Below are 13,802 nucleotides of genomic sequence, written 5' to 3'. Positions count from 1 at the left end.
GTTCATTTTCTTGAATAACATAATAAGTACTTTTGTATACACACCTATTAAATTTCTTGCTAGCTCTGCAGCAATATCACAAATTTTCTTCCTCATGCTAGACTGTGTTTCCATTTGTATAATCATTAGTAGTTCACTCTTGATAGCAGTCTGCACATCAGAGGGAAGAGTTGGGTAGACTTCATCAAATGCAGAGGACAAAAGACGTCTTAGGAGAACAGCAGCCATTTGTCTAGCCTATAAACAGATAACATGGTTAATACACTGGTGTCTTACTAGAGAAAAAATTTCCAACATACTAGATTCACTCTGCCACTGATTGATTTTACTATTCCATTTTTACAGTTCATTCTGAAAACATTTTATTAGATTTTGTGAAAAACAAAACTGTAATCACATTAGCTTACTGTATAGAAAATGCCATCCAAAAGCTATTTTTGTTTATACCTGAGGAAAAGCCCTAAACATATTAAATCTCAAACAGGAGCACCTATCATAGCAATAATAAACCTGTTTAAAATTTCTATTTTTAATACATTCTTTGGAGAAAAACAGACCTTTTTTTTTTTTTAAAGATTTTATTTATTTATTTTTAGAGAGGGAAGGGAGGGAGAAAGAGAGAGAGAGAAACATCAATGTGCGGTTGCTGGGGGCTGTGGCCTGCAACCCAGGCATGTGCTCTGACTGGGAATCAAACCTGCGATGCTTTGGTTCACAGCCTGAGTGAGAAAAACAGATCTTAATATAAATTACAAACCCTATAATGCTCTTTTCCTACTTCTCCATTTGGCTCTCATTCTAGTATCTTGAAGTACTTTTCCTACACAACCTTAATACTCCCAGTCTGGACTACCTTGCTATATTACTGACCTTTCATTAACTTCTGAGACAAAATGCTATTGAATCTATTTATCTTTATGCCTCATTCATACAAAGAAACACTACAAGTTCCCAACACCTAAAAAGTGGTAATTAATTTCAATGTGTATATTCTTATCCCATTTTCAAACCTGTAGAATTAAGTTTGTCATTTTCTGTATAATATTCCTTTGGATTATAAAAGTTGAGATAAACAGGACTTCAGCAAAGATGGAGGCACAGGTAGATATACTTTGCCTCCTCACACAACCAAAAGAAGGACAACAAAAAATATAAAAACAAAAAATATCCAGAAGTGCTTGAAAATCAAACAGCATGGAAGTCCAACCACCAAGGACTTAAAGAAGAAACATTCATCCGGACTGGTGGGAGGGGGGAGAAGGGCAGCCAGGGCAGCAGGTGGAGGACTGGGTGGTTCCATATTTGTGTGTGAATAAACAGAGAAAACAACTAGGGAGAGAGACAGACTGTGCAACCCAGGGTTCCAGCACAGGGAAATAAAGCCTCAAAACCTCTGACTATAAAAAGCTGTGGGGGTTGTGGTAGTGGGAGAAACTCCCAGCCTCACAGGAAAGTTTGTTGGACAGACCCACCAGGTCCTAGGATGTATACATACCCACCAACCTGGAAATCAACACCAGAAGGGCCCAATTTACTTGTGGGTAACAGCAGAAGTGACTGAAAGCAGCCCACAGCTGAGAAAGACACATTGTTTCCTCTTGGACCCAGCCCTTACAGCACAGTGAAGTGGGGTGCCCCACGCTGGCAAATACCTAAGGCTCTGCCCCTCTGAATGTTAACAGACAAGCTGAGACCAAAAACAACAACAAAAACTCCAAAAATAGAATTAAGCAATGAAGAGATAGTCAACCTATCAGATGCACAGTTCAAAACATTGGTAATCAAGATGCTCACAGAAATGGTTGATTGAGTATGGCCACAAATGAGAGGAAAAAGTGAAGACTATGCAAAGTGAAATAAAGGAAAATATACAGGGAACCAACAGTGACTCAAATCAATGATTTGGAGAAGGCAAAAATAAACATTCAACCAGAACAGAATGAAGAAACAAGAATTCAAAACAATGAAGAGAGGCTTAGAAGCCTCCACCGCAACTTTAAATGTTCCAACATCCAAATCATAGGGTGCCAGAAGGAGAAGAGGAAGAGCAAGAAATGGAAAAGTTATTTGGAAAAAACAGTGAAGGAGAACTTCCCCAATCAGGCAAAGGGAACAGACTTCCAGGAAGTCCAGGAAGCTCAGAGAATCCTAAAGAAGTTGGACCCAAAGAGGGACACACCAAGGCACATCGTCATTACGTTACCCAAGATTAAAGATAAAAAGTGACTCTTAAAAGCAACAAGAGAAAATGAGACAGTTACCTACAAAGGAGTTCCCATAAGACTATTAGCTGATTTCTCACAAGAAACCTTGTAGGCAAGAAGGGGCTAGAAAGAAGTACTCAAAGTCATGAAAGGCAAGGACCTACATCCAAGATTACTCTATCCAGCAAAGTTGTCATTTAGAATGGAAGGGCAGATAAAGTGCTTCCCAGAAAAGGTCAAGTTAATAGAAGAGTCCATCATCTCCAAGCCCTTATTAAATGCAATGTTAAAGGGACTTAATCTAACAAAAAGTTAATAAAGAAATATGAACGGTAAAATGTAAATAAGCTCACAACTATCAAGTGGACCTAAAAAAACAAAAACAAGCTAAGCAAGCAACTAGAACAGGAACAGAATCACAGAGATGGAGATCACATGGAGTGTTACCAATGGGAAAGGAGTGGAAGGGGAATGGGGGAAAGGGTATAGGAAATAAGAAGCATAAATGATATGTATAGAAGAGATAGGGGAGGTTAAAAATAGTATAGGAAATGGAGAAGCCAAAGAACTTACATGTACAACCCATGGACATGAATTAAAAGGGGGAGAATACTGGTGGGAGGGGAGTGCAGGGTTGAGGGGAATAAAGGGGAAAAAACTATGGGACAACTGTAATAGCATAATCAATAAAATATATTTTTAAAAAAGTTGAGACATACACCTTTCTAAAATTTGATCATATTAAATCTATAAGCCATTGAAAATATTAAACACAATTATTCATGTTCCCCCGCCCCATGTTGCAGCTATTCATTATCACTATAATTACTTTGGGACTATGATCAACAAAAAGAGTTAAGCTATACAAATAAAATTTGCCTTTTTTCCCCCATTTACTTTTCACTGAGAAATCTTTTTATCTGAATTACTTTTGGCAGACAGCCAACATATTAAAACTTTATGCTCTTGAAAGGATTCAAAGTGGTTAACCATTCCCATAAAAGCAGCTGAAATTTGTGCAATTCTCACATATATACTGAAAACTATGAAGCCACAATCAAGATGATGAGGCTAGTTCACAATCATCTAATTCCTAAATCAATATTTAAATGGGGCTCAATATAAGTTTTTTAAAAATAAAATTCAATACTTTTCATAATATTCTTAGCTTTAAAATTTGTTTTGTAGTGGCACACTCTCCCTCTGGGGAGCACGCTTGCACCTTTCACTTACCCTCCCTCTTCCCACCAGGCACATTACCTTTGCCTTTCTCTCTCCCAAGCTCCAAAGGCCCTTCTTTTGCTTTTGTAACTTGTTTCCTGAGCCTATGCAGCCCAGTTGGCTTACTTCTATTACCTCTGTAATTTCAGAAATAAACTTTCTCTTGTAGTATGAAAAAAAAATTTGTTTCATAGCTAACTTGCACATGTCTTCAAGAATTAAAACAGCCAATTTTTTAAGAGATTTAAGTACTATCTGTTTGTTGTTTATATTTGACATTCATTTTGAATTAAAGAAAAAGTCAGGTGTATTACTATGTAGTTTAGTGTGACTTCATTTCCATCATGTGTTAATATAGGCATTTTACATATAGTGTGACTATTAATAAAGGAGCCTCCTCATTTTACAAATTCTAAGTGCATTTCATAGATGGGGTAAGTTTTATATACTTGGGTATTTTGATGTTTTTCCCAAAACTAACAGGATATTCGGTTAACATTCAATGTTATACACAGATATTACTTTTGTAAAGAAAAAAAAATAGCTTGTAAATGCACAGAAAAGCAGTAAGAAGCTATATATTTCATTTGGTACAGTAACTAGTTAATTTGCTAAAAGCCATATTTTATTAAAAATATATTTTATTTATTTACTTTTTTTAGAGAGAGGAAAGGGAGGGAGAAAGAGAAGGAAAGAAATATAGATGTGAGAGAGAAACATCTATTGGCTGCTTCTTTTATACTACCTCAGGGACCAAACCCATAACCTAGGCAAGTGCCCTGACTGGGAACTGAACCAGTGATCTTTTGCTTTGCAGACCTGTGCCCAACAGACTGAGCCACAACAGTTGGAGCTAAAAGCCAGGATTTTTTTAAAAATAATTTTATTTATTTTCAGAGAGGGATGGGAGGGAGAGAGGGAGAGAGGGGGAGAGAGAGAAACATCAATGTGATCAATGTGCGGTTGCCGGGGGTCATCGCCTGCAACCCAGCCATGTACCCTGACTGGGAATCAAACCGGAGACACTTTGGTTCGCAGCCCGCGCTCAATCCACTGAGCTATGCCAGCCAGGGCCAAGCCAGGATTTTTAAAGGACTCTACAAAGTGTCTTGTTTCCTAAGCACCTTTATAGCACATAATTATTCTCCACTTAGAGATGACTATAAGCATAACATTTTTAAAGAGAGATAAAAAGTAGTTTTTCAAAATCATTTGGTAACACATTAAAACACTGAATAATTTTTTCCTTTTAGAATGAATTTAAGGAAGAAAATTTTTTATAACTACAGAAACCACTTATATTTAATAATTTTAATATAATTATTTTTAAATATGCTAGACACATCATCTGGCATGGGGAAAAATATTCTCATTCTTAATATGAGTATTTCAGAAATTTTAACTCCAAATAGCTTTTAGCAAATAATGAGTTCAAAATTCTGTTAACATCCAGGCAGTAAACAACAGTTCTTACTACCTACTTTTACCACAATTTAATACCCAACTTGTTTTCTAAGAGTATATTCTCAAATATTACAGTACCTCCTCAGCAGCTGTAGTATTTCTGATGGCTTGTAAAAGGAATGTGATCTTTGAATGTCCTGGGATATTCTCATAGGTTTCCTACATGAAAAAGAAAAACATTAAAGGTTAGAATATAATATTAGAAAGCCTCATGATTACACTAGGGAAAAGAAATGAAGGCTGGGAAAGATCTCATGGGAAGTCATATAATCTAAAACTAGTATTAAAAATTTCTCCTGTAACATAAAATATACTTCAGATAGGTTAAAAAAGAGAAGATAATTCAAGGAGTTACTTTTAAGTTCCTTTCTACCTCTACCTCTTAAAAATGATGTGTGCATGCATTTCCCCAGCTTTTGTTAATATCTGATTAACAAAACTCAAAGCTTAAGAAGACAGGTGTTAAGTGTGACTTGAGCTACCTTGCTGCAAAATAAGTGCTGAATATCTCCTTATGTCATGGAAAACTGGTTATCTTGTCAACATTTTTTAGATCAGAAGATGTAAAACTGGTTCAAATGTGCACTAAGAATCACCAGAGAACTACCTCAGATGAAGGAAGTCAGAGAAAGAAAAAGAAAGTAGTCAAATTCTCCATGCTACCTTTTCTTTAAAGCAAGGATTATACTAAAACCATATTTATATACACCAATAAATGAATACAGTCAGAAGAAATTTGGCCAGGAGACTTTACTAGATCTAGAAATCTAGATTTTGAGACTCAGGTCTTCTACTCCATTAACAATATAAAATGAGAGCAAACTGGTTAACAATAAAAACTAAGTTGACACCAATTAAAAAAGACAGATGATCTAAATCGATCAAAAGACAAGGCCTAAGTATATGATGTCTATAAAATTGAGTGAAAATATAGATTTATGTGCATGTGTAAAAAATTCTAACATTAGTATTACTATGGAAAAAAACCCATTATTTTAAGTACACTTTGATTCCCCCCGGCAAAAGTCTCTTTAAACTGATTGACTAGAATTGGCAATCAGTAAATAAGTAAAGATACTCCACTCTGATATCCACTTTAAGGGTATTGTAGATAACTTTAATTTCTTTGCAGTCCAAGTTCAAAGAGCTTGTCTATTGTCTAATAACTACTACCCATAAAATTTACCTGGTTTCTCTGGAGAAGGGATAACAACAAAAGAGGGAAAACAGGGCTTCTCTGTATCCTCATCTTCCTTACACCTTTAGTTAAGTGCTTGCTCCATAGCATCCTTGAGATATTGGCAGATAAAGAAATAAAGGCTCAAAAGTTAAATGACTTGTCCAAGGTCTTGCTTGGTTTTCTGAGGCCAAATTGTACTCAAAATCTCCTTGGCACTAAATGCTCTCTGGGTTTCAACCCTGGGGACTGACACCACCAAATAACCAGCTCTATTCACGCAGTGCTACATAGTTTTCAAGCTTCTCGAACATATGTCAATTTGGGGAAGAACAAATTTGGGAGAAAGAACCTGGTATCTTCTGATAACCTCAGGTTCCTCTCAAATACACAGGTACATGGAAACATAATAATGCTGAAAACTGTGACACAAAGTATTCTCAGCTGAAAAGAGATGGTTTAATTTATCCAGAAATGAGATAGTTTATGTAAAGATATTCTCAAGATTGCAAAAATGGATATGGTACCTTCAGGTTTTTCATTTATCTTTATCAAAGCAACTAAAAAAACAAATATAGCCTTTTCATTTGAACATATCTCACAGTACACTAAAATATCTTTTTATTCCTTGTATCAATGCTTAGCTTAGCCCCCCATGTACTGTAGATGTTGTAAGTGTTTAACACTTAAAATTTCTGTGGCTAAATCAAGTTTTGGAAAAAAATTCTTAAGATACCACTCTCAGAAAACCTGTTATGAATTCTGATGGTCTCTACCCTTGGCCCTGCTGAGACTATTAATGTGAGTTATCCAGTGCTGATTATAATAGAGACATATAAACAAACATTAAATAGTAAACTCTATTCCATAATGAACTAGAAATCAAGGAAGAGTATAGTATGAGTGACATCTGACTCCTAAGAGAGGACTCTCCTTATTTGATATGTTCCTCTGTAGCAATCCAGATATAGTATTACAAAATATGGGTCAAGGATAACAGTTTGGGCAGGAAAAAAAGGATAATAGTTTGACAAAAAGAACACAGCTTTAAAATCTAAAGTGCAACTTTTTCTTAGCCAAAATAGCTGAGTTCCACAAAGACAGGTATGGTATGTTTTTCACATCTGTGTTCCCAGGATATAGAACATTACAGTATAAAGAATATTTCTCAGCAGACAAATTTCTAAGCAAACATCTAAGACTAAGCCTAGCACTAGCCTAGGCAGGTTCAATGAAGGTTACCAGTGTGTGGCAAATAAAATTTCAATTCCATTTGATTCTACTATGAACGATCATACAATGTAAAGCACATTTCACCCCATATACTTTTCTCACTCATTCCATAAATATTTAGGAAGCCTACCTTGCACACGGATATGTAGAAGGGACAAACAAATTCAAGAACATTTTTCAAGTATACCCTCCTTATCTTCCTTCAACTCAAATCTTGCTAATGAAGTTCTATATTAGAACCAATGAAAGAGTTAGGGCCAAGATGGAGAAGTACGTAGAAACCCTTTGCTTCCTCACACAAACAAAAGGAGGATAACAAACAATCTAAATCAATAAACCACCAGAAGTGCCAGAAAATCTAACTGCATGGAACTCCAACAACCAAGGAATTTAAGAAAAGGTCAAACAAAACAACTAGACCAGTGGGCTGATACAAAGAAATATGGCCCACATGAAAGAAAAGAGCAAAACTTCAGAAAAAGAGCTAAGTGACAAGGAAATAGCCAACCTGATAGAGAATTTATAGCCCTGGTAATCAAAATGCTCACAGAACTGATTGAGCTTGGTCACAAAAGGACAAATGAAAGATACCCAAAATGAAATAAAGCAAAATATTCAGGGAATCAATAGTGACAGGAAGGAAACCAGGACTCAAAGCAATGATTTGGAACAAAAGGGAAAAATAAAAATTCAACCAGAATGGAATGAAGAAACAAGAATTTAAAAAATTGAAGAGAAACTTAGGAATCTCTGGGAGAACCTGAAACGTCCCAATATCCGAATTATAGGAGTGGCAGGAGAAAAACAACAGCAAGAAGTTGAAAACTTATTTGAACAAATAATGAAGGAAAAGTTCCCCAATCTAGCAAAGGAAACAGACTTCTAGGACACACAGAAAGCCCAGAGTTCCAAAGAAGTTGGACCCAAAGAGAAACATACCAAGGCACATCATCATTAAGCTACCCAAGATTAAAGACAGAGATAGAATAGAATCCTAAAAGCAGCAAGAGGAAGGGAGTTACCTACAAAGGAGTTCCCATAAGACCATCAGCTGATTTCTCAAAACAAACTTTGTAGGCAAGAATGGGCTGGAAAGAAGTATTCAAAGTCATGAAAGGCAAGGACCTTGGACCTATATCCAAGATTAATCTATCCAGCAAAGCTTTCATTTAGAATGGAAAGGCAGATAAAGTGCTTCTCAGATAACATCAAGTTCAAGGAGTTCATCACCACCAAGCCATTATTATATGAAATGTTAAAGGGACTTATTTAAGAAAATGAAGATCAAAAATATGAACAGTAAAATTACAACAGACTCACAACTTTCAACAAATGAACCTAAAAGAAAAGAAAAACAATGAAGACAAAAACTAAGCAAACAACTAGAACAGGAAAAGAATCAGAGAAATGGACATCACATGGAGGGATTTCAGGGGGGAGGGGGAAGGGAGGAATGGGGGGAAGGTACAGGGAAGAAGCATAATTAGTAGGCATAAAATAGATGGGGAGAGATAAAAACTGGTATAGGAAACAAAGAACTCAAAGAACTTATATGTACAACCCATGGACATAAACTAAGGGGAGGGGAATGCTAGAGGACTGGGGTGTGCAGGGTGAAGGGAAGATAAAGGGCGAAAAATTAGGAAGACTGTAATACCATAATCAATAAAAAATACTTAAAAAATCAATGAGGTACAAAGTCAATGCAAAAAATTAATGAAAATATAAAATCCATGCATATGATTGATAAAATACTTATTTTGTATAAAATGTATTATGAATGTCATGGATATTTAATTTTGGATTACTTGTCAATTATTCAATTGTTTATTCATATTATTGTATTTTGAGACAAGGACATTTAAATGATTTCTTTAAATACTGCAAATATTTTTTTAAAGTTAAAGAGAAAAATCCTCTAAGATTTTTTTAGTGGAAGATATAGAGCCTAACTCTGGCTGTATAGCTCAGATGGTTAGAGCATCATCTGCCTATACCAAGGTTGTGGGTTTGAACCTTGGTCAGAGCACATATAAGAAGCACTCATGCCTTGGCTGGTATGGCTCAGTGGATTGAATGCTAGCTTGCAAACCAGGTCCCCAGTTGGGGAAGCATAGAGGCAATCACACATTGATGTTTCTCTCCCTTTTTCTCCCTCCACCCCTAAAAATAAGTAAATAAAATCTTTTTTAAAAAATCAATCAATGAATGCATAATTAAGTGGCACAACACATCGATGTTTTTCTCTGTACCTTCTTCTCTCCCTTAAAAAAAAAAAAAAAAGATACAGATCCTACCAAATGGTTTACAATGGAAAACAATGAAAAACTTTTTAAAGTTTCAAAGCCCTTCAAAGATTTCAACAGTAATTACTATAAATGAACCTTTAATTGTACTTGATTTCATATTTCAATATAAAAGAAGTCATTTTAGTCAACAGTTTGGTATGTATGTGTCAGCTATGTACTTTTATTTTGATTGATTAAATTTCAAAGATACTTACCGAACCCTTGCCAAGCCTTTAGCAAGGCTAAAGTTAGCTAAAAAAAAAAAAAAAATCAGTATTTGCTATTACAGACTATAATAAAAGACTCATTTCATGATGCAAAAAAAAAGGGGGGGTATTAAGGCATCATTCGAAGAGCCCTGGCCAGGCGGCTCAGTTGGTTGGGGCATTGCTCTGCACACCAAAAAAAGGCTGCAGGTTAGATTACTGGTCTGGGCATATACCTAGGTTGTGGGTTCAAGCCCCAATCAAGGTATGTATGTATGGAAGGCAACGAATCGATGTTTCTGTTTCCTTTCCTCTCTCACCTGAGATGTTTCTCTTCAGAAGAAAAACATCTCAGGTGAGGATTAAATATATATCTGTATATTACAATGCTATACAAAAAAAGTAAAAATATGATATTTTAACATTTTCACTAGGAATAAAGAGACTTAAGAGAATAACAGTACTTATTTTTAATTGCTCTATAATGAGAAAGTGTACTGAATGCTGCTAACTACCCCCAAAGTGATAAAAGTGATAAAAGATTTACAACAGGCACCCACTGGAATTCAAGCTGAACCACATGCGTATTTGGCTGAATAGAAAAAGATTCCTCAATAGAGACTTAAGCAACTGGAGGAAAGAGGCAGACTTAAACTAGCTTACTAAATACATTGCTGTTCTTCTTTGTAACACATGACAATTTCTATTATGGGCTGGGATTAAAAACTTATTTCTGTGAAAACTTACCCGTAGAGCTAACAGAAAGCATTAAAATGTTTTATTAGGCATTGTCACATGACACTGATAGGAGTGCAATTTGATGCAGCTAATAAATAAATGCATATTACTTCTAAGGTCAAATGCTCCTTTTAAGTATTCTACAAACAAACCTGGCAAAGTCTGAAAAGATAGGGATACATGTACTTTTATGTATAGCACTGTTTTCAAGAATAGGACCCTGGAAATCTCAATGTCCATTTCATTCATAGAAGATTAGTTGCATAATCAATATGTACATCCATTAGATGGAATACTACATAGCTAGCTGCTTTAACAAAATCTCTTATGTGGCCATTTGAAATATATTGAGTGAAATATTCAAAGTGCACCAACAGTGTGTGTATTAGAAGCCCATTTATATAAAAATGAATATACACACATATATGCATATAAACACTTCTTGTAAAGTGATTTCAGAGATGATAGATACACAAGAAACTTAAAAACTGGTTATCTTCAGAGAATGAGATAAAAAAGTATCTGCACCTTTTGAATTTTTACCCCAAACAAGTATTACAAGTACAATAAACAAGTCAATCAAAACTCATTATGATAAAGTTAATAACAATTTAAAGTACTTTTTCATACAGAACTAACTTCCAGTGTATTTACGTTGCAAATTATAAAACCACCTAAGTGTAACCAGCATCCCTAAATCTATTCAAAATCTATTAACATTGTGATTTTAAAGACTATAAATCTTGTGAGTCCAGAGGAGGCAGTGTCCCCCGAATTCATTAGCTATATGTAATATAAATGTTCACTCTGTAAAAAGATATGGCTGGACATCCTTCACTGAATCATAGAAATCTTCAATCACATGGTGGCAAAGAACTCCGGATATAATCAAGTCTGAAGACAGGTTCTGATAATGCATTTCAAAGAAACTAAAGTTTCTGCCCTTCCCTTTAAGTGTCAAATAAATTGTGGTCTCAACATTGACAGAGTAGCATTAGTCTTATATGCACCAAATGTGTCTTACTACTACTGCTTGGTAAATGAACTTGAAAATGCATATGAAACATCGTCTTTTGAAACTGTATCACAGATGCACATTTTGTAGGTCAGGAGTCAGAGGTGATTAAAAAAGGAGAGATTAAGGTTAGACTTAATGAAATCAAAGCTTTAAGCATACAGCACTGGCCCAGTTCAACAAAGGAAGTCCCAGGACATCCCATTTATGATATGAGACCACAAATCTCTTGAGATCAAAGATTTCTCTGAAGAGCAAAGTAAGGTAGAAGCTGCTTAGAAAGAAACCATAAAGGTAACTTCACAAGACTGTGAGAGATGTGGGAGAAACCCAGCTTGCTATGTTAAGAACTAGGCAAGAGAAGAGGACTAAATGGAAATTAGTGGAAAGGGCTAGAAACACATTTCAAGAGAGGATGGTGAATTGGAGGAGCAGATGGTAGCTTAAAATGAGAGGTCAGGAGAGAAGCAGGGGTAATGGGTTAGATAGCAGCCAGGGTTTGGGGAACCAAGAAGGTTGGGCTGGGTGGACACCATGGGGGAGGCTTTCAATGGGAGAGAGCCAGAAAGGGGCGAGGGGAGCCCCGGGGCCTGGGTCCGGCCCACGCCCCACTTCCCTTCCAGCTGCCTGGCTTCCCCATCTGGGCGGAGGTTGTCAGCAGCAACAACACACGTGCGTGCGAGGCGCGGCTGAGAAAAAACTGGCGCCGGCCCCGTGGATGCAAGAGTCGGAACGGGCCCATGGGATCCTCTGGCCCCCTCGCACGTGGGCTGAGCAGCCATCGCTAGCGGTCCCGGCCTGCGCCGTGGCGGCTGAGCAGCCAAGGCCTGGTGTGGCAGTGTCGCTGGGAGAGTCAGCGCGCCGGCCAGGGCAAGGAGTCTGGGCGACAAGCTCGATTACCTCTGCCTGTTTCCGGACCACATTGTCGGGGCTGAGCAGGTTTCCCAGGAGCAGGTAGAACTGTTGCTGCTCCGCCGCGGACGCCGCCATTGCGCTAGGCGTGAGAAAGAGAGAGAGAGAGGGTGAGAAAGAGAAAGAGAGAGAGAGAGAGAGAGATGGGAGGGAGGGGAGACAGAAGCCGTGAGGCGCGCTGGCCGCTGGCGGCCGGCGGGAGGGGTGGGGGCGGGCCCAACGCGGGGACCCTGCACCAGCCAGGCGCGCCAGACTCTGGGAGCCCGGCGGGAAAGGGCGGGGCAAAGGGGAAAGGGGAGAATGGGGCGGGGCCTCTCGACCCCTCACCCCGCCGTGGCCGCCGGCGTCTGCGCCTCATTGGCCCTGGGAGTGTGGGGAGGGACCGGGTCGTGCGGATTGGCCACGCACCCTGCAGTGCCGTCACTGGCGGCGCGTAGCGTGCTGCTGGGATTTGGAGTGGGCCGGCCGAATAGGGAATTTAGCACCGTGAATACTGCTGGGGCTGCGTGGCCACCGTAAGGCCTTGAGCCCGGCGTGGGAGGAGGGGGCCAGCTCAGAGCGCGGGAGATTTCGGCGTCCCGGGCTATCCAGCCTCATCGCCTCATCGCCTCCTGGCCCTAGCCGCAGGACAGGGAGCGCTGCCAGTTCCATGCCCTTTCGCCCCTGCAATCCCATACTCCCACTCCTCTGGGAGAGAGTTCCTTTAAAACGCGCTTCACACTTAAATTCCACGCTCTGCCTCCCCAGAACCCTTCATCTGTCAGACCCTCTGACTTCCCTCAGACCGCCCCTTCCGCTGCGTTCACCAGTGACTCACGCCCTGGGCTTGTCCGGAAGAGGGGTTACTCAGCCCTGGGCTCTCTCTCCAGGCCTTCTCTACCCAGCTTGAGATGTGTGGGTACCGCACACGTCCCCACTCTCTCCCCACCTCAGGATCCGTGACTGTTTCCTGAAATTCCGGGTTTTGGAGTCCTGTTCTTTAAACGGTTGGGAAAGTTGAGAGAGACACCCTAAAGCAACAGTTGTAGGGCTGATCCCGTAAGTGTTAACTGATTCCCAAGCAACAGTTGTAGGGCTGATCCCTTAAGTGTTAACTGATTCCCACAGGTACTGCAGTCCCAGAGACCTGATTTCAATTGCAGCGCACTAATGTTTAGGTAATAAACCCAATATTCCTTTACTACTGAAGTTACCAAAGGCTGAGAGAGCAGCGCCTGCTTTGTCCATCGCACTGGGCTGAAGTTGACAAAGAAGAAAATAACAATTCATCTTTGCTTTAAAAGGACACAGCTTTTCTAATGAGGTTACACGTTGGGTGAGATGGAGGTTAGTACACTTCTGGCA

The 13,802-nt window shown here is 38.8% G+C and overlaps 1 protein-coding gene across 1 annotated transcript in view; it reads right to left on the bottom strand.

The window, feature by feature from the left end:
- IPO5 (importin 5) overlaps window positions 1-12,682 on the bottom strand; it is a 46,685-nt gene extending 34,003 nt beyond the window's left edge. The window contains exons 1-3 of the mRNA XM_045821391.1: window positions 12,447-12,682; window positions 4,968-5,048; window positions 45-237 (exon numbers count right to left, since the gene is read on the bottom strand). Of these exons, the coding sequence (XP_045677347.1) occupies window positions 45-237; window positions 4,968-5,048; window positions 12,447-12,536 (364 nt within the window). The 5' untranslated portion in view covers window positions 12,537-12,682. The remainder of the gene's footprint in view (window positions 1-44; window positions 238-4,967; window positions 5,049-12,446) is intronic.
- Between the last annotated feature and the right edge of the window lie 1,120 nt (window positions 12,683-13,802).

The sequence above is a fragment of the Phyllostomus hastatus genome, unplaced genomic scaffold, assembly GCF_019186645.2.
Source record: "Phyllostomus hastatus isolate PE091 unplaced genomic scaffold, TTU_PhHast_1.1 phas_scaffold_46, whole genome shotgun sequence".
NCBI lineage: Eukaryota > Metazoa > Chordata > Mammalia > Chiroptera > Phyllostomidae > Phyllostomus > Phyllostomus hastatus.
This window is presented reverse-complemented; position numbering and strand designations above follow the sequence as displayed.